Source organism: Scomber scombrus, chromosome 1 (genome assembly GCF_963691925.1).
Source record: "Scomber scombrus chromosome 1, fScoSco1.1, whole genome shotgun sequence".
Classification (NCBI taxonomy): Eukaryota; Metazoa; Chordata; class Actinopteri; order Scombriformes; family Scombridae; genus Scomber; species Scomber scombrus.
Genome location: NC_084970.1, coordinates 29,021,456 through 29,044,136, shown reverse-complemented (window position 1 = coordinate 29,044,136; position 22,681 = coordinate 29,021,456). Strand labels below are relative to the sequence as shown.

The 22,681-nt window shown below is 37.3% G+C and overlaps 1 protein-coding gene across 1 annotated transcript in view; it reads right to left on the bottom strand.

Moving 5' to 3' along the window:
- LOC133978106 (A disintegrin and metalloproteinase with thrombospondin motifs 7) overlaps nucleotides 1–22,681 on the bottom strand; it is an 82,653-nt gene that overhangs the window by 39,561 nt on the left and 20,411 nt on the right. Inside the window, exons 5-9 of the mRNA XM_062416460.1 lie at nucleotides 22,463–22,546; nucleotides 19,638–19,762; nucleotides 18,481–18,630; nucleotides 17,355–17,498; nucleotides 7,433–7,577 (exon numbers count right to left, since the gene is read on the bottom strand). Coding sequence (XP_062272444.1) covers nucleotides 7,433–7,577; nucleotides 17,355–17,498; nucleotides 18,481–18,630; nucleotides 19,638–19,762; nucleotides 22,463–22,546 — 648 coding nt within the window. The remainder of the gene's footprint in view (nucleotides 1–7,432; nucleotides 7,578–17,354; nucleotides 17,499–18,480; nucleotides 18,631–19,637; nucleotides 19,763–22,462; nucleotides 22,547–22,681) is intronic.

Sequence of the window (22,681 nt, the reverse complement as noted above, 5' to 3'; positions counted from 1 at the left end):
AATGAAGCCTCCACATGGAACAGACAGCCTCGAATTCTGCTGAATTCTAATCTCATGTCTCATCCTAGTATCCAGTAGCAACAGATAGTTAGTTTTTAGTTCAACATTGCTGCTTTTTAAAGACATTTCTGTAGGTAAATTGTACATTCAAAAATCTCAAATATAAATCTGCAGTTCAACGTTTTGGGAAACATCTTTGTTTTTCCTAAGAGCAGATTGTTATCACTCTCGTGTGTAGACTAAATGTGAAGCTACCACTAGAATAGAAGCCAATTAACTTAGCTTAGCTTTAAGACTGTAAGCAGGGGGAAGACAGCTAGACTAGTATCGACCAGCTCCTCTAAAGCTCCCAAATGAATATGATATATATTGTATGTTTAATCTGACCAAGTTGGTGTTTTATTGAGAGAAGATTGACTTCCTGGAGTCTCTGCTGGTTGCCTATTGGTTATCTAGTGTGATGTGAGCCAAATAAACAGGTGAAATGTCAGTATTTTGTCCTACTTAACTACGATATTTGAGATGTGCTACCTCTTATCCAAAATCTTAGCAAACAAAGACTATGGGGCAGATGGCCATTTAGGAAACATTCAGAGCGGACTGAAGACCCAGCTTTTGACTCACAGGAAGCATTTTTACATACATTAACCTCTCACTCACAGCAAGAAAGTTGAAATGTGAAACTGTTCCTTTAAACATATGGTTTTCATATCAAATGTGCTGGAGTACAAGTCAACAAATGTGTCACTTTCCTAATATTTTTTGACAAAACTGTGTGCCTGATTTAATCACAGTTAAAAACAACAACAACAACAGTAAAGCAGATATGCGCTGCCTTTTTTTCCCCCGTCCGATAGAAATATCAGATCCTTGAGGTATTAAAAGGACTTCACAGAAAAAAGGTCTGGCTTGCACGTTGTTCCTACACTGTTAAAATGTGTGTGTGCAGACTGATAACACCAAAGGGCAAAAGCACTGTTTATCAAGGAGTTCCCTGGCTGATTGGTACAATGATCTAGGCCCATTCTTGTTGCTTTGCTTGACATTTCTGATGAATATGTAGAGGACATTTTGCATTTTGGTCCAAATCTTTATCCTGCAGATTAGAATAATGCAAATGATTTGACCATTTGAACTTTCAGAATGCAATAATTACCAGTGATGTGTGTGCAGTATTTAACTTATTTTCCAATTAATAAATTATAATTAATGTCCAGCTTTTGTTACAGACAGCATAAAGATAAAGGCAGGGAAAACATACAATATCGATTCTCAAAGCAGAGATTAACTTTTAAAGGAAATGGAAAGGTCACAGTGACAGAAAAACACACTCCACAGGAATTTTGACATAAAGATGGTTTCTAAAAAAAACACATGTGCCAAACCTACTGTATGACCTATATCTGATTCTTCCTGGCCTTCCAGGTGGCTAGCTGAGCCACCCCTTGCTTGCCCTAACATCCTCCTCAGGCTGCATCTCATGCAAAAAAACCCAAATCAATACACAATCCCTCCATAATCCCCCGACCACCCAGGTATCAAAACATTTATATAATCCCTTAAACCAAGGACACAAAACAATCAGGAGTGCTACTCACTCTGCCTGTACTGTACTGATGAAGTATAGCTCCTGGAGTGTAGATCTGGAAGATTATATAAGTTATTATCAATGTAACTTCAAGTTTAAAGCTTAATGTGAAACTTGGCGTAAGAGCATTGCCTGAATAGAAAGTGACGATTCACGTCTGTATTCTTTTACACAAGACACACAAGCATGTTCTGTCTGGATCAAAAAAAAGATTACTTTTTTGTTTTTTTGCCTTTATTGGAGTCAGTGGAGAGAGACAGGAAGCGCTGGGGCATAGAGTTGGGATATGACATACAACGAACCGTGGAAGTTGGGGTTATGTGGTCTGTGACTTAACCATTAGGCCACCAGGGCACCCAAATTATTTTTGTTTTTTATCAGTCCTGTTCATTATCAAGAAAAAATGCATTATATTCTGGGGCATTTCTGAATACTTAAAAGCAAAATCCTGCATTAAGTCTCTTTAATACTACACTGAGATGAATTAGGAGTTAATATTTTACTGTGAAAAAGTAATCAAATTGAGCTTTGGTCTTGAGTTTTGGGTGATTGACAGGTGGTTCACACAACAAAGGGTAAAACGTTATTGATGTTTGATCGCACGGGTTTAATGCATTAACCAATTAATAACTATGGACCAGGCATGAAGGGACCACAACAAGTGTTCAATTTTTTTTGCCTAATGTTTTAAATGGATTTCCACCCTTAAGGCATAGTTGAAAATCGAAAGAAAAGATCATCTCTCAATGAAATGAATAAAGCAGAAAGCTACCGTCTTTTTCTCTGATATACAGTGCTTTTGGCATTTTGACTCTAAACTCTCTTGAAATCTAAAATTGTATAAAACCAGTCACTTAAATCAGTGTCCTGAAGCTGTAGAATGATCAGTTTAGGGTGGACAGCAGTGGCTGAAGGATGGCAATGGCTAAAGGGCAGCACTGTGCACGAGGGCAGCAAGCTGTTATTAAGGACATAATCATATCATGGCAGGCATTTAATCCCTGGTTTGTGCTTTGTGTGAATATGTAAGTAGTAATTTAGTAGAAGTTTCTGGAACAAGCTCAGGTTAAGAGGTACATTTAAAAAACAAAGCAAGCTAATTCAGAAAGACTATAAAATATGTGTAAAGCAATGGCATAGTGTATGCACAATTAATAGGAAAGACTGATTGCACTTAATCAGCAGATGGTTGTTATCTAGAATTAATGTATTAATTTAGTAAGTAATGTGATACACAGTAAAACATTTGGCAGTCTGCTAAAGGAAGTAAATGTAGTGAAATTTGTTTCAAATGAAAAGCCTTTCAGTTTAGATTGTCATGTTAGGTTTTTTGTGTTGGATTGTATTTACACTCACACATTTTTTCATCATAATGTTGGCATGGTCTGCTCTTTTTGTTGGCCAAATGTTGAAGCCCAGAAACACCACAAACACAGCAAAATAATAAAGTTATTAAATACAGAGTCAGAGTCTGTAGATAAGTACACCGGCACACTTCTAGTCTATACATTGTATTTCTTAGATATTCTGATTACAAATAATCAATCTTAAAAAGCTATCCATTGTAGATTTTCATCATTAATGGCACTCTGCAGGCAGGAGAGGGTCATCAATACCGCACACCAGATCATCAGCTGCTCACTGACCTCTTCAGAGGACTTACTCAGCTTCAATGCCTCAGTAGAGCAGCCAACATACCGGAAGACCCATCCCACCCTGGGCATCATGTGTTTGATCGGCTGTCCTCTGGTTGATGCTTCAGGTCCATCAAACCACGCACAAACAGACTTAAGAAAGGCTTCTACCCCAGAGCCATATGAGAACTGAACACTGCCAAACACTGAATGTTTGGGACCTGTGTGACTACAATATTTAAAGTTACATTTACGGAACATTTCACAGATGTGTACTGCACCTTAGTATGTACTGTATTCGTAACTGCACTAAAATAGGGCCACTTCAAATGTGCAATATCCCTCCTGTTGTCTTTCTGTTGACTGTGCAACTTTTTTTCCTCCTGTTTTTGGTTTGACTGTTTGAAAAGCATAAGGTATAAAATCACCCAATTCTGTGTTAGATCTTTTTATTCATCTTCATTCCAGCTAATTTCCACCGATTTTACACATTTTCTTTTGGAAATTATGGTTAATACGCCTAATTTAAATGAAACTATACCTCATTTTTGAGTTGTGTTGACCTGAGAACAACAGGAGGGTTAAGTGCAATATCGTATCTTATTTTTCTATTTTAAACAAATTGTTTTATATCTTATTGTTTTATCGGTAAAAGCAAATAGGTTCATTTTATTTATACATTTAGCTAGTTTGAACTCTTTTCCATTTTAATAACACGTTTTTTTATGTGTGAATGTACTGTCAGGAAGGCTACTCAATTTCGTTCTACTCTGTGCAATGACAATAAAGCTATTCTACTCTCTGGAGGAAAACATTTATGTGCCATTTCCTGTTTTATTTGTATCAAAATGCACCCATGAGGACTTACATTTGCACTAGCACATGGCTAATGCTATAAATCCAGCTAGCTTTAATGTGGAGTGGAAGCTAGCCATGAAACTAAAACAAGTAGATGGACAGAACAGTAGATAAAAGAGAAAGATTTTGAGAAAAGTTTACCTAAATAATTGCACATGTTTGTCAGATGAAAGGGGAGCTAAATGATAATCCTTGGTTTCTTGCTAATAGTTGACAACTGACAAAATGCTAAGAAATGTAGCAATGTGCTAGAAAATGACAGGGAAGGAGAAGACTGGCATATAATGTAAACAAGAATGCAGGAATAATTATACTGAAATAAAAATCAGCTGTGGAAATGTCTCATGAGGAAGGAAAAGCATTCAACACGTCTGCTGGGCCTCAAGGACACACGCAATGCATTTCAGTGAGAACCACCAAATGTCAACATAACTATGTTTACAAGGAAAACGAACTCCCCCGAAAAGATACACAGCTCTTGTCATCAACATTTCTCAGTCAACAAACTATGTGAGGGGGAAGCTGTGAGTGGATCGGCTTTTCTTAAATTTGTGGATTTTAAAACAGATGATATACAACATTGATGGTGTTGTATATCTGTACGCATCCCACGATTGTTTTTCTATACTGGGTGGGGGGGGGGGGGGGGGGGGGGGGGCTGCTTGCAAAACCTGCACATGTGGTAACAAATTGTATTATATGGCAGCTCTGACTGAAGTATATTGCTGCTGGAAAAATACGTGTGTGGTCTCCATCTGATCTTCTGCCGCTCCTATTGCTCTCACCCCATGAGCTGTACAATATATAAATTATTTATATCTGCTCCCAGCCATATCACACAGGGGTCTTACAAACACTTCAGGCACACATCTTTGGGTACAGAGAAGATTTAATCAAATTCACACACACATTATGCAGGAAAAACTCTCCGTAAGGAGTAAATCTATATATAATAGTGTGTTAAAGAATGTGTGAGCATTGATTCTGTACTTCAAACAATCTCATACCTGAGCTGTGAGATCAAACTTGTTAATCATCTGCTTGTTAAAACTTGCCTGACTTGCTGTAATTGATTGATGCCACACATGACCACATGACCCATGTTGTGTACCACCGCCAGCTACACAGCAGGATGTCAGTTCTGCTTTGGCAGTGAATTTAAATGCAGCTCATGTTCATCTAGGTTTGATGAATGAATAGAGGGGGGTTTCCTGTGCTAAAAAGGGAGGGCAGTTTGTGTGGCCATGCTGCGCTGCCTGCAGACATTTCAAGAGATTCAACTCATATAGGGTTTAAAAGTTTATATTCCCATTTCATCTTAAAGACCATAGACACTCAGAACTCTTCTAAACAATCAAAACGGTTTATATTATGACCACCAGTTTCTTTCTCACATTTTGTCAGTTATTTTGGGAAAAAATGAAAACTGAAATGATTCAGGCTGCAGATTGTAAAATCAGCTTTCTCAACACTATAATCTTTAGCTTAGGCCCGCAGTAAGAGGCGCACATGACCCACTATTAAGCTTGATTGGCTTTTTCTTGCCAAAATACACCTTGGCAGTCACATTTAACACTGGCCTTGAAATTATTATGTACACAGTCTTGTAGCTTTCGAAGAACCGGATATTTTCTAATGCAGTTGTTCATCTTTTGTTTTGATCCAAGAGAGTTTCATGCTGATCCAAGCTGTAGACATGCCAAAACTGTGAGTAACGTAACATTGTGTATGGGTAAAATGAATGTGACTTTTACTTCCAGATCCAGTGGTGCCTGAGTCAGCTCCTCCCACTTTGTAGCTCAGTTGGTTTGTTGGGAAAACACACAAAAGTAGGGTTTTGCTTCAGTATGATTGCACTGTTGAGTAAAATGCCAATTTTCCTCAGTTAAACAATCAGTAACGGTCATGAAATTCTTACTAAATCATCAAAAGGTGCTTTTTATAATCAAGGTGGGAAGTGACAAGAACATACTGTAGCCCTCAAAAAACTGCTGAGAGTGACTTCAATATGAAGCAGAGCAAGATTTCTACTGGCTACGGATGAGAGATTATATTTTTTCTTTTTAACTAACCAGCAGAACTGTAGCCTCTTGCATACCTCTAACAATGATGTACTGGCAGTCTGAATGCAGTCTTTTACACTGTCTTACAATTACCACAAAATTCAGCAATACTGGAGACCTCAGTTCCCATTCTGTTTAGGTTTATAAAACACAAGATGTGTTAGCTGTGGTGACCTCACTGGTGAGATGTGATTGTTGTGATTTAAAAGGTCATACTCAGCTTTTAAGGTGCCATCTGAAATAATATTGTTAAGAATTGCTCATGGAAAAATAGCACATACAGTAATAGAACAATTTTCATTATGTTTTTGTAATTTTCTGCTATTGCTCCTTCATGCTGTTTGTCATGTCTTTGAAACTTGGCATTGTTTTCACAGATAAAATGATATATTAATCATCCTTCTGTGTCAAGCAATAATTGCCTAGAATATTTAATCCATGTACTGACAGTAAGTGTTGCTGAAACTCAATCACTGTTATGGTGCTGGTATGCTGGATATTTTTAAGCAAGTCAGCTATGATTGGTAAAAATACTGCAAATAGACATAATTTGTGCCCTGCATCATTATTGAAGAGGCAGGAATCCTGGAGACATAATTCACCGTGGGGCAAGTCGGCATGTGTGTATAAGTAGCGATAAGCACCACGTGAGTGGTGACTATATAGTAAAGTGCAAATGCAGTGGGAGCTGTACAACAGTTTTGCTGATGCTGTTCCTGCACTTTATCTGCTTACATGTTGTCCATCCAGTCAAGTATTATAGTCCCAAAACATCATCATATAATCATATAGTTCATTTTGTAGGAAGAGCAAGGGAAAGGGACTTCTGCAGGATATTGAAAAGTTTGATAACTTGATAACTCTAATAACTGTCACAATAAATTAAAATCAGGATGTTGTGTTTTTTCAAAATGGTATGACGGTAATGACCTTATTGTTATTTTTCCAAGATAACAGCAACTAACACTTTGTTGTATGACAACAAAAGCATTAGTTTCAGGCTGTGTGATAATGTTGTACAGCAGAGAATATGAGAAACAAGTACAACATACTGAATACAGAATGGGATCAGAAAGAATGGAAAATGTTGTAGGGATGAAGAGAAAAGATGTTGTAATGACATACTTCAGTTCAAATACAAAGCAAACTGGAGCTGTTGCAAGGATACGTGGGAAGAAAACAAAACAACAAAGGAAAGCAAGACAAAAGAGAAAACAGCACAGAAAAAGAAAAAACAGATGAGAACAAGAGAATGCTTTCATTGTATTTGTTGAACTAAAGAGCCTTACGTCCATGTCATCACAGAGCAGGGACCCAGATCCATACTGCAGCCGACACTGATGCGCAGCACTGTACAGAACTCCAGGAAACACTGCGTTTACAGACAGCTTATCCTTCACAGGGGCATCGTCAAGGCACCAACCCCACCCACGACTGTAATGGGATGTAAAAGAAGGGTGGTGGATGGTTAAAAAAGTTTAAAAAAGAAAAAACAGTCTGTTGAGTACACAGCATAAAGGACTCTTTGGCACACACACAAAGTTTCTTTTATAAGTAACAATCTGCAAAAATGTTATAATAATTTTCTATGTTATCTACAGCTGACTGTTATTCTGTGTTATTCTTAAGACCTAAATACAGGCGGGTCTTTTCCAGGAAATATTCTACAGGATTTATTTAGAATAAATATTGGAGCTCTGTATTTGCAGACAGGATCAGGAAAAATTTTCATTGTTAAATAAAAACTAAAAGTAAAAACGCAAATTATTATCAAAAGAAAGTCCGAACAGCAGCATCCCAACAATCTGGTAAGAATAAGAGACCAACCCTTGAACAATGATCTCTTAGTGCTTAAGTTAAACATCAACAAGGTGATTTACCACTTTAACACTAAATAAGAGCAGTAAATCTATTATCTATAATCTATACCTGAGATCTTTTGTAGTATATTCAATAACACACAAAATAAAAGCACTGAAAATGTAACCAGAGAAGTTTTAATAATTAATTGCTAAACTAACAGTCTAGCTGTCAAGAAACTAATTCATCCTGTTTGTTGACACTGTATTTCTGAGATTTTGCTTTTAGAAAATCTGGTCTGGTACTCACAACACCTACTGCCTGTCCTGGAGGAGGGATCCCTCCTCTGTTGCTCTTCCTGAGGTTTTTCACATTTTTTCCCTGCTAAAGGGTTTTTTCCTTATATGCACTGAAGGTCTAAGAAAATAAGACGTTGTATTGCTGAACTGATAGTAAAACTCCCTGAGCTTGATTTGTGATATTGGGCTATACAAATTAATTGACTGGATTTGGTCTGCCAAAAGAAAAAATGCAAAAAGAATCTTTGCTTTGCAAACTTTTGACTTTGTAATAACCCACAACCTGTCTGCCAAAATCTCCTGAGTTGTTTTTTACTGTCAATGGTTTTATACAACAGGATATTCCAGAAAAAACTGTCAGGAAACGCTATCTTACTACTGAAGTGGGTGCAGATTTGTATTAATCTCTTATGCGACACTACTTGACATAGAGGCCTGGATAAAACTGAAAAAGATGACTTCTATTCTGACACCACCCTGGAGAAACAAGGAATTTAAACAATTAAAAATAAACTGTTGAAAAGCAGAAAGAAGACAGAGCAAGAATGAATTAATGGTCAATTGTCAAATTTTCCATGAGCAGCTGAGGACTTACAATACGGCAATTAAACATGCACGGCAAGCACACTTCTCAAAACTGATTACAGACAACTGTAATAATCCCAAATTCCCTCTCTTTTACTTCTTCCTCTCCTGATGAGACAGGATGCAACAGGACACAATAGATTTATTTTCTTTTTTTAAACTATATTTCAGATATTAAGTAATGGATGGCGGAAATATGTACAAGCAATAATGCTTTCAATAATGAAATATCAAGCTTTCCTGTTCATCATTAAGCCCACTCATTCATTTCATGCAGCAGAAAATACAAGACAGAGTGATGGATACTTTTAAATCATGATATAGTCTCTACACTAAAGCCAGAATATACTTTAAACTAGTCTATGGACTTTCTTTTGGATTGTTTCTGCATGTTCTGTAATAACAAACAAACAAACAAACAAAAAAAGTAAAAATTGTGTGACAAACTATAAATCCTTTATAATAAATAGAAGTCATATTGCTTCTTTAGTATCATTAGAAGCAATAAAGTCCAATCAAGAGCACATCAAAAGTATTCATTGAATTAAGAATGCAGTGGATTAAATACAGTCAGCTGGGATAGAGGAACTTAATTAGAAACAATTTACATTTTAATTTCCAACAAATAGGAGAAGCAAGAGTCGACAGCCACACTAATGCCTCTGTGAATCTGTACTTATGAACTGTGGCGCTTGAAGAAAATTGCAAATGTCAGCATGCTAACATGCTCAGCGTACGCGCCTAGATATAATACAGCAAGTGTAAAGGCAGGGGCACATAGTGACAGATATGGAGGTATAGCAGGAAATGTTTATTATTTAATTAATAGGTTACCTTGCCATTTCCTACAATATATAGACTTCAATCATGACCAAAAAAGCTGCTCTTTCACTGAGTGCACTGTGACTTTATTCTACATTAAGAGCGACATACTTATTAATACACTGAACTGGTTTTAATGAATAAACTTAGGGAGGGAAGGGAGAAAGAGAGGAAGATAGAGAGAGAGAGAGAGAGAGTGTATGAGAGAGACAACATCATGACCTACTGTATATCAGCTTAGCCAAGCTTTTAGCTAGCTAATGTTAGCAATCTAGCTACTCCAATAACACACTACATGGCTGACAGACTTGGATGCCTGTCTTAGCTTTGACATCCAACAAGCTATCTGACTGTCTGACTTTAGCCTTGACTTGTCCGAGTGAGGCACTATGATTGAAAACCAGCCGGCCAGATATTAAGAAAACAGTAATATAACAGTAACATATTTTACATCTCTCCTGCTGTAAGAGACTATGTGAGAACGGGATGTTACAAATGTAATTTTTAATTAATATACTACATATGATACGGCCAGATATAACTATTATTGATCGGAACTAGCCAAAATTGAAAAATAGCAAGATTGGATTATCAAAAAATGGGGATGCAAAGGCACATTTGCTCTGCCAAGTCTAATAGTTGGGTTGAAGCTACTCTGCTTGTTCCACAATGACTAAATTAACATGCTGATGTTTGGATTATATATTTACCACGGTATTTTAGCAGAGTCAAATGACAATTCATCCAAAGGTTATTGAGATATTTCACTCAAACCCACAAATTTAAACCTGCTTGTAGCACCACAGGAAATGTTGCCATGGGGATTGCCAAAGTTGCTTCATCATCTGGGGACCGTGTATATCACTGCCAAATTTTCAGTCCATTCAGTAATTGTTGAGATATTTCAGTCTGGACCAAAGTCATGACAGACCAACCAAACCCACCAGATGACAGACTAACATTGCCACAATAATATTGTAGCTAAAGTACATGCAGGTGGGGCAGGAAGACAGCACTTGAGCTACAACCCACATGGGCCAAGGATGTCCCAAACACATCCCTTTATTTTTTTTTATTTTTACAGTTGAAAAGGTTGGCATGTCAATAATTTATCTTAAAAACATAATTTGACCCTATTTCTGATCAGTTTACTACTAACTTAGTTACTGTTACTTTACAGAACGAATCAATCTGTTGGTCCACTGGCCAGTAGGTCTACACTGAATAAAAGCACTACACAAATACAAATGTGACTAGTGAATGCACCTTAATTTAAATTTGGTTAATTAAAGTTTATTTATGCTACTAGCAGCAGGATGTATTGTCATTTAGTCCACAATCAGGTATAAATACTGCCTAATCCTCTACATCAGTGTCAATATGATTAATAATGTGAGATGTGCAGTTTGTACCGTCCCCGTGGCTGCCCAGCACAGCCCAGAGTACATTTACATCAGTTATTCGTCTACAGACTAATCTGCCAGCTGATTTATGTTTTAAGTTCTCTAGCAATGTATCCATTACTGCTGCGGTATCGTAGAACTGAAACAAAGTTAAGCTGACAGCGAAAATATGAATAGCTGAACTGACACAAGTGTCTTGACATGGAGGAGAAAACAAAATGACCACTGCTGCTGTCTTCCAGAGGATAAAACACAGTACAGGGTACTGCTATGGTCTTAATTAAGTGTCTCATTATGGCTTAACATATCACACTAATGATGTAACTTGGTAAAAAATAACTCAGTAACATTTGAATTATCTATAACGGGTAAGGTTTCCTGACACAGCTGTCTGGACATCAGTTCATAGGTAATGATGAAATGGGTAAAAATAAGCCTTTACAATTTACGAACAATCTACTGACAAAAAGAGAATGCATGCATTTACAGATTGTATGAACACAAAATTACACTTTTAAGGATGTGTTGGTATCAAATGCCTTCCAAAGTTAAATTGTTTAATTTCACCTAGAACAAAGAGGAAAGTTCTTTGATTTCCAGATGAAACATTTGATCCCTTGGAACTGTCACTTAGAAAATGAACCTACATCCAAAACCCCATAATTAGAGCTCTGATGGGATTGTGATGAGCCTGTGGTCATTAATTAATATGTTTCATGATACTCAAATGAGTATGACTATTTGATAAAAATGTTGTTTATCTGGGATAATGTTTCAAAAAATTGTTTAAAAAATGCCACTTGATATCCTGAGGATAAAAAATTGGAATTAAATGAAAGTGAAAGTTTCATTGCATGGAAAAAAAAGCAAATCTGAATAAAGCTGACATAAAGTTTTGGCTCTGAGCGCTCCGCAGCTGTGTGGAAAAAGTTGAGCGTACTGGTGACACTGTTAAGTGTGCAGATGTTCTTTAGGTTTTTTAGGTCTTTGTTGAAAATGAATATAAAGAGAGCTCCCACAAGTCTAAAGGCAGGCCTTGTTATGCTGTGACTCTTGACTTCTGCTACTTCATAGTGCAATAACTGACTACGCACCATGAGAAGCTGAGATTGAATCTGTGGGCGGTGTGGCTGCTAACAAGATGCAAATAACATGCACGGCATGTTTCTGCTCGTTATGTGTGAACAGTGTCAGTAAAAGATTATAGTGAAATCTGTGAGCAAACTAGTCTCTCTTTTTTTCTTTGATCCATAAAAACTGAAAACAAACTGGATTCAAGTATCTTTCATATGTGAAGCCATATTGTGATCTCACTGCGGATGCTCAGGCAGTCATAGGAATAAACCGGAGATGAACAACTACATTTCGCCCTGTTAGTCTTGCCAGGGAGACAATTTGTCCAATTTAGTCCCACCCACTTAACATAATGGATCTTTAAATTTTTAAATTTCAAACTTGTATGGTTGAATTTCTATCACAGATCAGTAGAAAAACCTTTTATCCTCAAGTATAAACCAAGAGATTAAGAAGGTGTACAGTACATTAGATTTAAATGATACAGAGGCTGACTGTTTAGCACTTACCAAATATCGTTAATATGAGATGACCTCACACTGACTATTGAACAACAGCAATTAAAATGTTCTCCATGAGTGCCTCTGGACTGCATGGGCTTTACTGAAAGGAAGCTTAGAGGGCAAATACAGTTTTTCTGCAGCCTTTGTCAAAGGCAGCTTTCCTGGAATTGTTTATGCTCGTTAATGGTGTGTCTCCTGAATCCATACATACACCTCAAAATGGATTCACAATCAATATATGATAAATTGCATTTTCTCTCCTGGCTGGAGCTGTTAAGCAGCTTCCGATTTCCCCCAGTGCAGCAATTAAACTGAACATGAAGTAAGATTGTTGGCTTTTGTTTTGTCTTGTTTTTTTGCAACTTGGCCTCTGTGGCCTTTTGCTGTAGGAATTCTCCTCTGGACATTAAAAAGTGTTTATGTGACGTCTGTCTGTGAGATAATATCTAAACCACTCAGCGCTGTGTGACCTTCAACATTCCACATAAAATGACACTTACAGACCAAAGCTCTGAAGCAGCATGAGCAGTAGAAGCCTGCAGGACAACTAAGCCCAACAACAATAGCAGCCTTGTCCTGCAGTCAGTGAAAGAGGGAAAACAGAGTGAAAAAAACGAAACACATATCGGTAGTCTGTATAATAGATGTGTGTGAAGAAAATGATCAATGCAGATCTAGTGCCTAGCTGGAAGTCAAAAGACAAGAAGAAAAAAGACGAAAGAAGACACAAACAATAACAGGGGCACGGCAAGCAAGGGCACGAGGATGGCTGGCTCGGAAAGAAAATGCATCTTATTATCATAATCTCATTTCTTGCCTCAGCCACCGAAAATGCTTCTTTTTTTTGTCATAACGTGTTTGTCTGTTGTGTTCTCTCAGCAGTAAACAGATTGAAATTGTTTAAACAGTTCTGTTCAGTCAAAATTACCATTCACTCTGAGACACCTCCAGACTTATTAGCAGTTATAAACCCATCGCTGCGTAAGGAAACAAGACTTTAAGTCAGCACTCTAACATGTTCACAATGATAATGCTGACATGATGACATCTAGCAAGCTTAATGATTACCATGTTCACCATCTAAAATGTTGCATATTGGCATGCTTATCTGATAACCAGCTCTAAATACAAAAAATACAGCTGAGGCTGATGGGAATGTCATTAGTTTTGTAGGAATTATCAAAGTACTGTACTCGATAAAAGATTAAACATATATATTTTATGCCGTGAAATTTAATGGAAATCGTTGATACATATTTTGCTTAAAACCACAAATCAGTACTTGTAAGTTCTCAGACATAGAGATCACCAATACATCTGGTAGATGTTGAGATATTGCACTTGATAAGTGAACGCTCTGACCTTCCAGTGGCGCTAGATGACATTCAGGAAATCACCAAAGTCATCATCTTGGTTTATCTACTGGTCGCCATGGATATCTGTACCAAATACAGCTTTGGCTCTTGGCTGTGAAAGCTAGTTAACATCTTCATTATGTGATGGTATTCTTACAGGGTATGTCCATCAGAGAAATGTAACTATCCTCATTGTTAGTCATGGTAGCAACTTGGCTTTCAGCATGGGAATGTGGGCAGACAGTCAATTGGTCCAAATGATATATCCAAACTTTTGAATGGATTGACTGTAACAATTTTATTGCTAATCTAATATGCTTACGTGCTAAAAGTTATAGTCCTGCGTAAAATAGTCAAGCCATTCAGTTTTTACACAAACTTTTATTTGAAAATAGTAGAAAATGGTGCTTTTCAGTGCTGAGACTGCTGTCTGTCTTCTCTTTAATTACCATCACTCAGACATGCACATACAAGCACACAAACCACTGGCCTTTGTGTTGAAAACTCCCACGGGGTGTAAATATTGCCGCTGGGCCCTTTTTCCCCACAGTGGAGTCAAGAAGCTACAATGCTGTCAAGTAGCTAAACACCCACTAAATGAATTCCAGATGCTTTGAGCTGAGAAACTGGGGCAACTATGTTGAAATATTTCAGACATTCAACACATGTCCTGTTGAAGCCAGAATCACAGTGCTGGTCAGTGACAGTAGCAGCTGTATAGTTAGTGTATTTTGGCACCGTGTACGTGACAGACAGGCGAACACACACACACACACATACACACACAAACAGAGACACACACACACACACACACACACACACACACACACACACACACACACACACACATACACACATAGAGACATGAACACAAACACACATACATACATGCACACACACACTATACCGTTATAGATACGAGCATATATATAGGAGCATATTGTCTGATGAAAAACAACTACAGTGTGGAGCCTTGTTAAGTCTCCACGTGAACAGTTACATTCAGGTACATTACATTGTATTATTATGGAAACAGGCAGTTTAGACATCATCGTCATTATATGACAATTTGGGGGCTACAATATTTAGTAAAATGTTCCTTATTTCTGATGAGTTTTTCTTGATGAATGATTTTAAGAAACTTGAGCTGTATTTCAGGAAAGGAACCTTTTGTGTGGTCGATTTTATTTAGAGGCTGGTACAGAAAGTTCTTTGATTGCAATGTGATGCAAAAGTTTTGTTCTTGTCTGTGTTTGACAAATGTTTTCACTCAACTGTATTTTGGTGTGTTGTAGACACAATAGATAAATTACTAACAAACTAACTATAGATAAAATGATATGCTTTTACAACCATACTGACTGTAGGCAAAGTGGTATTTAAACTCCTAAACTTTTTTTAAAAAATGAACAAATCTTCCAATTACCAAATTCAAGGAACCAATAGTGGCCTTAATCCTCCACCCAATACAGTCATTCTGTTACTTTCATGTGTTTTTAAGGTCATAATGTTACTTTGACACCAAAACCAAGAGTTAAAGATGTAACTGAATTCTGGGTGGTCACCAAAAAGCAGAAATGTAACCCTATGACCATTCATTTGAAAAAATATGAATGAGGGGGAATACATTACAATTACATATTTAGGATGAAAACAATTGAGCTATGTATAGGTAAATTGGCACAAAGAAGAGATGCAGACATGTTTTTAGACTGAGAAAAGCTTTTCACGTACACATGTGCAATTATTAATGCCATGTACATTCCCAGCTATAGAGTAGATCAAGGAGAGACCTTTGACAATAATTGCCTCAGCACTAAGTTCCACCTGCCAAGTGCCACAGGGCTTGCAGGTGCATGATGTAAACATATAAGTGCCTAGCAAGTTTCTTATTTTCTGGAGAGGGAGAGCGATGGATCGAGAGATGGAGAAAGAGCATATATGAAGAGCAAGTACTCTCAGAAGAGGTAGGCCTTCAAGTGATTTCTGAAGATGGAATGAGATCCTTCTAATTGAACAGTTCCACCACTGAGGAGAAACGTTACAGGGGAATAGTTTGGATTGAGATTTCCAGCCGTTTCCCTTAAGGCTCCTTCACTTTACTATCTCCTGAAACTTTTTACTATTTATATCACAGCGCTAAGATGAACCATAAATTCAGCACACAATCTGACATCTCACACAATGTGGCATGCAATAAACCTACGATTGTTGTTGTTGTCTGTGGTATGGACACCCAGAGGACAAGTGAAGCCATGGTGGCTATGATCATTGCTGCTCACAGTGCTGTTTGTGAGGTCTGTATTAGAGAGTTACTACTGCTGGTTTCCCTGGAGATGAAAAAACTTTTGAGGGACTAAACTTGCCTGTTGTGAAATGAGATAGAGGGAGCAGTGGTAGACAGAACAAAGCGAGACAAGACATATAAAACACAATGTTCTAAAGACATAAATAACCATCAAACACTCATCAAATTCAAATTCACTCACGTAACAGTGAATAAAAGACACAGGATGAGTGTACTGTTGTTTCCTCATGTGTGAATAGTGTATTTCAAATGCATAAGTCGTTTGAAAACCGCCTTCATCAGTGTAATTTGCATAATATACCCCGTTTTCTGTGGAAAACGCAAACGGTAACACTTGTTCCCAGTTTGATTTCCAATATCAGTTCTTCTGGTTCCATAGATCCTAAAACTTTGTGGTCTGAAAGGGGCTCCTGTGTGTACAAAACCATTTATCCTTTAGCAGGAACTATATACTGTATGTGGTGTTAGACGAGCTGAACATGGCAGTGTGTCTTTAGGTTATATTTAGTGAAGCCTAAAAAGAATGGTGGTGTGTTCAGGTATCCACTTATAGTTTGTGTATTGTGAAATTACAGCCTCATGCTACCCTACAGTACATAAGACTGTTCCCAATTAGTTCCATGTAGTAAAGTTAAAAGTTTAAATTTGAGGAAAAATATCAGCAGGATCTGATCAGATCAATGCATCAGAGTGCATGAGAATTAAAAAGCTGAATCTTCATATATCTGCTGTCACCAATTACAATTCGTGCAATGTTTACCTTGTTGGTTATTATCTTTCAACTATCTCAATCCACACGTCATTACATCAACAAAATCATGTATACTCCAGTGTGACATCCGCTATCATGTTGTTTGCTGCAACAGAATATTTTCTCCCAGATCCCATTAACAAAGGACTCGTGACGTTATTTCTTTCTTCCTGTACATAAACTGTATATATTGGTTGACTTTACATGAATGTATTCAGAACGATGTGGGCGCACAAAACCTTGAACGTCAACAAGCTCAGATATTTCAGAAAGCAATGTGGTACTACAGGTAATACATATGTGGCACTCACTCAAGAAAGCGGGTGATATACTGACGACTGCAGCGTGACCATCTGGGCAGCGAGGTGCCGTACAGGAGCTGTGGAGACATGACGAAAGGTCGTTTCCCAACGGGTTCACAGTCATTACCGTTGCCATCATGCTGAATCCCAAAGCTGTGACATAGAAACAGATCCCACAGAGAGGGCAATTAAAGTGAGAGTGACTTCAAAAATCCTGAAGCATGCATTTCCAAAGTGATAATTATGAGGCTGAATTAATTATGATGAAACAGCACTAATGAGCAGCAGGCACACAGTTCAGTTTAGATAATCTGGTTCAGCAGTGTGTGTGGCTCCACATTCAGATAGATAGGACCCGAATGTGACAGGAAAGGAGGAAATAAGTATCACATCATGATCAACTAAACTGTGCTAGAGAGAAAGTAGAGAGAATCTGATTTGTAATTTCAGAATTTTTATTACAGCAACAGCAATGCAGTGTTGTGTCACCACATTCCTTCTGTGACTGTGGTGAAATTTAACCCAGACAGACCTGAAAATGACCTGAATTACTCAGACAGTAGACTCACACTGTAAGTGCAATAATATCAAATGAATGGAGTGAACTATTGGTTAAAAGGGAGTAGAAACCAAAATAAGAGAAAAAACTAGATCATTGCCAAAAGTGAGGAAAAGTTCCCATGGGCAGTTTCATCATCATCATCTTCATCGTCACTATCACCATTTGCAATTTTGCTTTATTTTAGAATTTTATTAAAACTTTCTGTGGTCTATTTTTTCTTTACTCATTTTCTTTTGAACCTCATGATTATGTCTCTGTCTTTTATTTGATTATAATGCTCATCTATCTGTAAATTACTTCAGTCAACATTTGTTGTTTTTAAATGTTCTCTACGAGGCAACTGGCTTGACTTTACCATCCAATAGCTGAAGTCTGACTTAAAATTCATATTGAGGGTTCACTGAACTTGATATTCATTAGCTTATTAACATGACAGCATTGCTTTTCAGTTATCTCAGAGTTAAATGGGGGTATTGGAAACATGACTTTCTGTTCTCTCGATTATTTGAAAATGTAAATATCAATTCAAATTATGTGATATAATGTGTGTGTGTGTGTGTGTGTGTCACTTACTTGTGTCCAAGCTCGTGTGCTACAGTGAAGGCCAATGGGAGGCCGGTGTCCTCACTGATGCTGCAACTGCGATGTTGCTGACACATCCCCGCCACGTGGGACAGACCCAGCGTCTCGCAAGGCATGTTGATGGCAGTGCAGATGTCTTTCCTGTGTAAAGTGAAAAGGGGAGCGTTGGTCAACTCGATTCAGACAGAGAGCAACATGAAAAGGTGACACATTGAAGATCTGAGTTGTGAGGTGATGAAGAGCAGGTGATACAACGGAAAGTGAAAAAACAGAGGAGAGACTACTGTAGGTGGGAAACGAAAAGGGGAGTAAGCTTTTAAAAAAATAGTTAAGTCTCATCATACAATTAACTCATGTAAATTCAAATATAAATTATAATGATATTCCATCATTTATGAAGTTATATTAATTGTGTAAATGTTAAAATTTCCTAAGCAGTAATACATTAGTCAGTAGCATTTTCATTGACGTTTTCTGTTTGTTTCAACTTAATTAATCAGATGTAAAGAAATGATTTGCAAAGCAATGGCTTGTTGGATGACTGAGTGCTTTTCAGTAGCCTGTATTTTCAACAGAAATTAACAAGCTGAGGGGAAAAAGGCATCGAAATTAAAGACTATAACTCATATACTGTTATGGATTAAGTCTGGCAATTTGTACATACAGCAACAACTTTTTCAAATTAAAACAATTATAATTCTGTGTTTTTATATATGCAGCCATTCTTTCCCATCGGGATCTTAATTATAAACTAAATCTCATTAAATAAAAACTGTAATTTGTTTCCACATTATTGATTCATCTATTAGATGCTTTTAGTTAAACTCATTCTTAATTTTATTAGGCTACTTTAAGTCTGAAAAGCACTCAGTCATACAACTAGCAATTGGTTTGCAAATCATTTCTTTACATCTGATTAAGTTGAAACAAACAGAAAAGGTCAATGAAAAGACAAAATAGAGAAAAAAGTAAGGACAAACACTAAGAGGTAAGCAGGGCTGGAAATCCGAGCAGACACATAGATTGATTTATATACTGATTGATTCATCAGCCAGGAGGAATAAGAGGACAGAGAGAGTATTTATTTCCTAGGCTGTTCACACACACTTGTGGGAAATGACACCTATTTTTTATTTTTATTTTTTTACCTGGTGAGCAGAACTGCTACATCATGGTGTAGGGGATGATCATCTCCTTTCATGTTGAGTCGTTTCTGCCATTTACAGAAGCTGTGCAAGCTGTTGTCAGCGTGGTGTGTAATCTTTAAGTCATCCTGTTCACCACATGTCACATTGAAATGAAAGGTAGAAAACATACAGTGAACAAAAACTTTGCAGAAATTGCACCATAAGTGAAAAAAATGTCTGTTGTGCTGTACTGCAAAGAGAAAAATACAGGTTCTATTTGATGGTAAATGCTATAAAATGATTGCGTAGGTTCAGCTAAATTTCACTATCACTGTTTTTATCATCCAATCTTCTGCTGGGCCCTAATAACAGCTATTCAGACAACTGTAAGGCAACAGCATCCTTTTCTATTTGTTCAACTGATGATCAGAATAAGTAGCGATGTACATAAGTGCATATTATTTTAGCCTTAAATATTGTAGTGTTGTCAATTTAGTTATTTTGTTATACTTATACAGTATTAGCTTCCAGTTTGTTTGCTCCATTCAAATCTACAATGTTTTCTCTGTTGCTGCTGCTTGGGAAAACACAGACATTATTGAAATGAAAGTGTTGATTGCTGTCGATGCCGCAAACGCAGAAATGTTCTTTGACTAGAAAAACCTCAGTATGAGTCACGATGCAAACAATAATGTGTAAAGATTTCATTCATTAAATACCTGCTGGTCAGAGACAGTGACAACTGACCTGGAAACATTAAGATTTTTTTTAAACTTTTAGATACAATGTGACATAGAAAGTTATTCTTTTTAATCTAGGAGGGAAATTACTTTAATTGAATGAATTTAATTGACACCAAAACCACAAGGCCATATACTTTAATCAACATATTTGAGCAAGATAATTTGACAGCTCGTTTTATTATCCAAAATATCAAAAGCTAAAAATGTTTAGATAATTCATTTTGAATATATTAAAAAAACCTTTCCAAATGTCACAAGTGGTAAGAAAAATATTTAAATATTTAAGCAAGGGACAGCCAGTAAGCCCTCATCAGAAGACCAAAGTGACCTACTAGTGGTGGTGCTACGATGGATCAGGTCAGAGATGTACACGGGTGCCTGGCCATGCAGGGCTCTATATGTGATAACAAGGAACTTGAAATGAATCTTAAACTTGATGGGAAGGCAGTGTAAAGAAGATAAGATGGGTGTGATGTGAGTCGTCCTGCTGGATCTGGTCAACCCAACCCAATACATTGAGCAATCTTGGATGTTATGCTATCTTAAGCGATGATAAAGACCTCAGTCATGTCGTTGTCTACTTGTAAAAACAGAGAGTTTATCAGTGTCATCAGGATTAAAAGAGACATACAGCTGAATTTCATCATGCTAACAGTGATAAGAGACACTCCTAAATATTATGACTCAAGGGAAGCATACACAAAGCAAATGGTATGGGACCCGAGAGAGAACCCTGGGGTACACCACAGGAAAGAGCAGCAGTTTAAGACATTTTTGGACCAAGCAGCACAGAAACACTCCTATGTGAGTAATAGGAGAAAAATCCGTCCAGGGCCCTCCAATAGACACCCATCCATTGCCTAAGCCTTTCATCAAGATACTGTGATACAGTATCAAAGGCTGCACCAAGATCCAGCAGCACCAAAACAGAGCATTCGCCCACATCAGAAGACATCATTAAGTCATTGGAAACCTTGAAAAGATCTCAACAACAGGCTCTGCTTTGTAGTCCAGATGTGGGAGATTAAAAAGAACCCTGCCAATCTGACCCATTGCATGTCTGTTGACCTCAGTAAACTAGATAATTGCTGATTTCTTCACTAACACGAAATGGAGAAGTTAGCAAGACCTGCTGAATGGACCCAGAACTGAGAAGAAAGAAAAGCCATTTTGATTTTCGACTCCACAGATGGAGAAATTGTGGACAAAAGTTAAAGATTCTTGTTGACTTAGTGAAATTCAGCTGAGTAGAACTCAACTGTGTTAAAGTAACGTTAGCTTGTCATGTTAGCTTTTCACTCAAGTGAAGCAGAGGAGGCAACTCAAATGAACAAAACAGCTTCAGCTTTACTATGTAGTTTAGCATTTGGCTATGTGAGGTGCATTGGATTTAAAGTGAACATATGCTTTCTTTAATTTTCTGTTATTTTTTACAATTATGATGTCTACTGTATGTTGAAGTTCCAAAACTTGCTATGAACGTATGTAAAAATGCTCCCTAAAAGTCAAAGTCAGGGCTTCAGCCTGCTCTTCACACTTAATTTACAAAGTTACCCCTACTTTCTCCTCAAACTGACATCAGATTGTTTGCACATATCAAAAAATGATGGTCTGTTCTGTGGCTTTTGTTGCTAAGATTGTTCCATGCATTGTTCATTTTGTCCACTTGCATATTTTGGTTCAGATTCGGGCTGGAAAATGTAAGGAAGTATTTGAGAGTTTCCATTTCGAGTAAAGGACAATAAAAAGAATCCTACTAATATAGTTTCTTGTATGGTTTGTTGACATAGCCTCTCGAGCCGCCAGAAGTCTGCTAAGGGGCAGCTTCCAGGAGTTGGGCAAGAGACAAGAATTAAAAACAGACTCAGAAGCTCAACTGACAGGCTGCATAAAGGGCCAGTATAAGACAAACAAGGATTTTTTTAACAGTAAATTATGCAAAGATATTCCAGTAGAGTTTAATGTAGACTCTGAAATGTGCATTAGATGTTCCACACAATCCAAACAAACAACTCTACATTGCATCACATCACATTTTTGTTTAAGTGATTCTGAAAATAAACCACACATTACCATGCCACTAAAAAACGGACAATATTTTACCTCATCCTGCTCCAGTAGGATGACTCGAACAACTACAATGTTGATTGCATTTCCAATACTTGCATCTTGGTAGAGACCTGCCACCTGAAACACAATAAAATAAATAAATTAAACATCCTGATGTCGTGTGATATCTAAGAATTATCAAAATTATCATAATGAGAAAATGTATACAACCTGTAGGGTGGTGATTTATAATTAGCTTCGTACTACATTTTT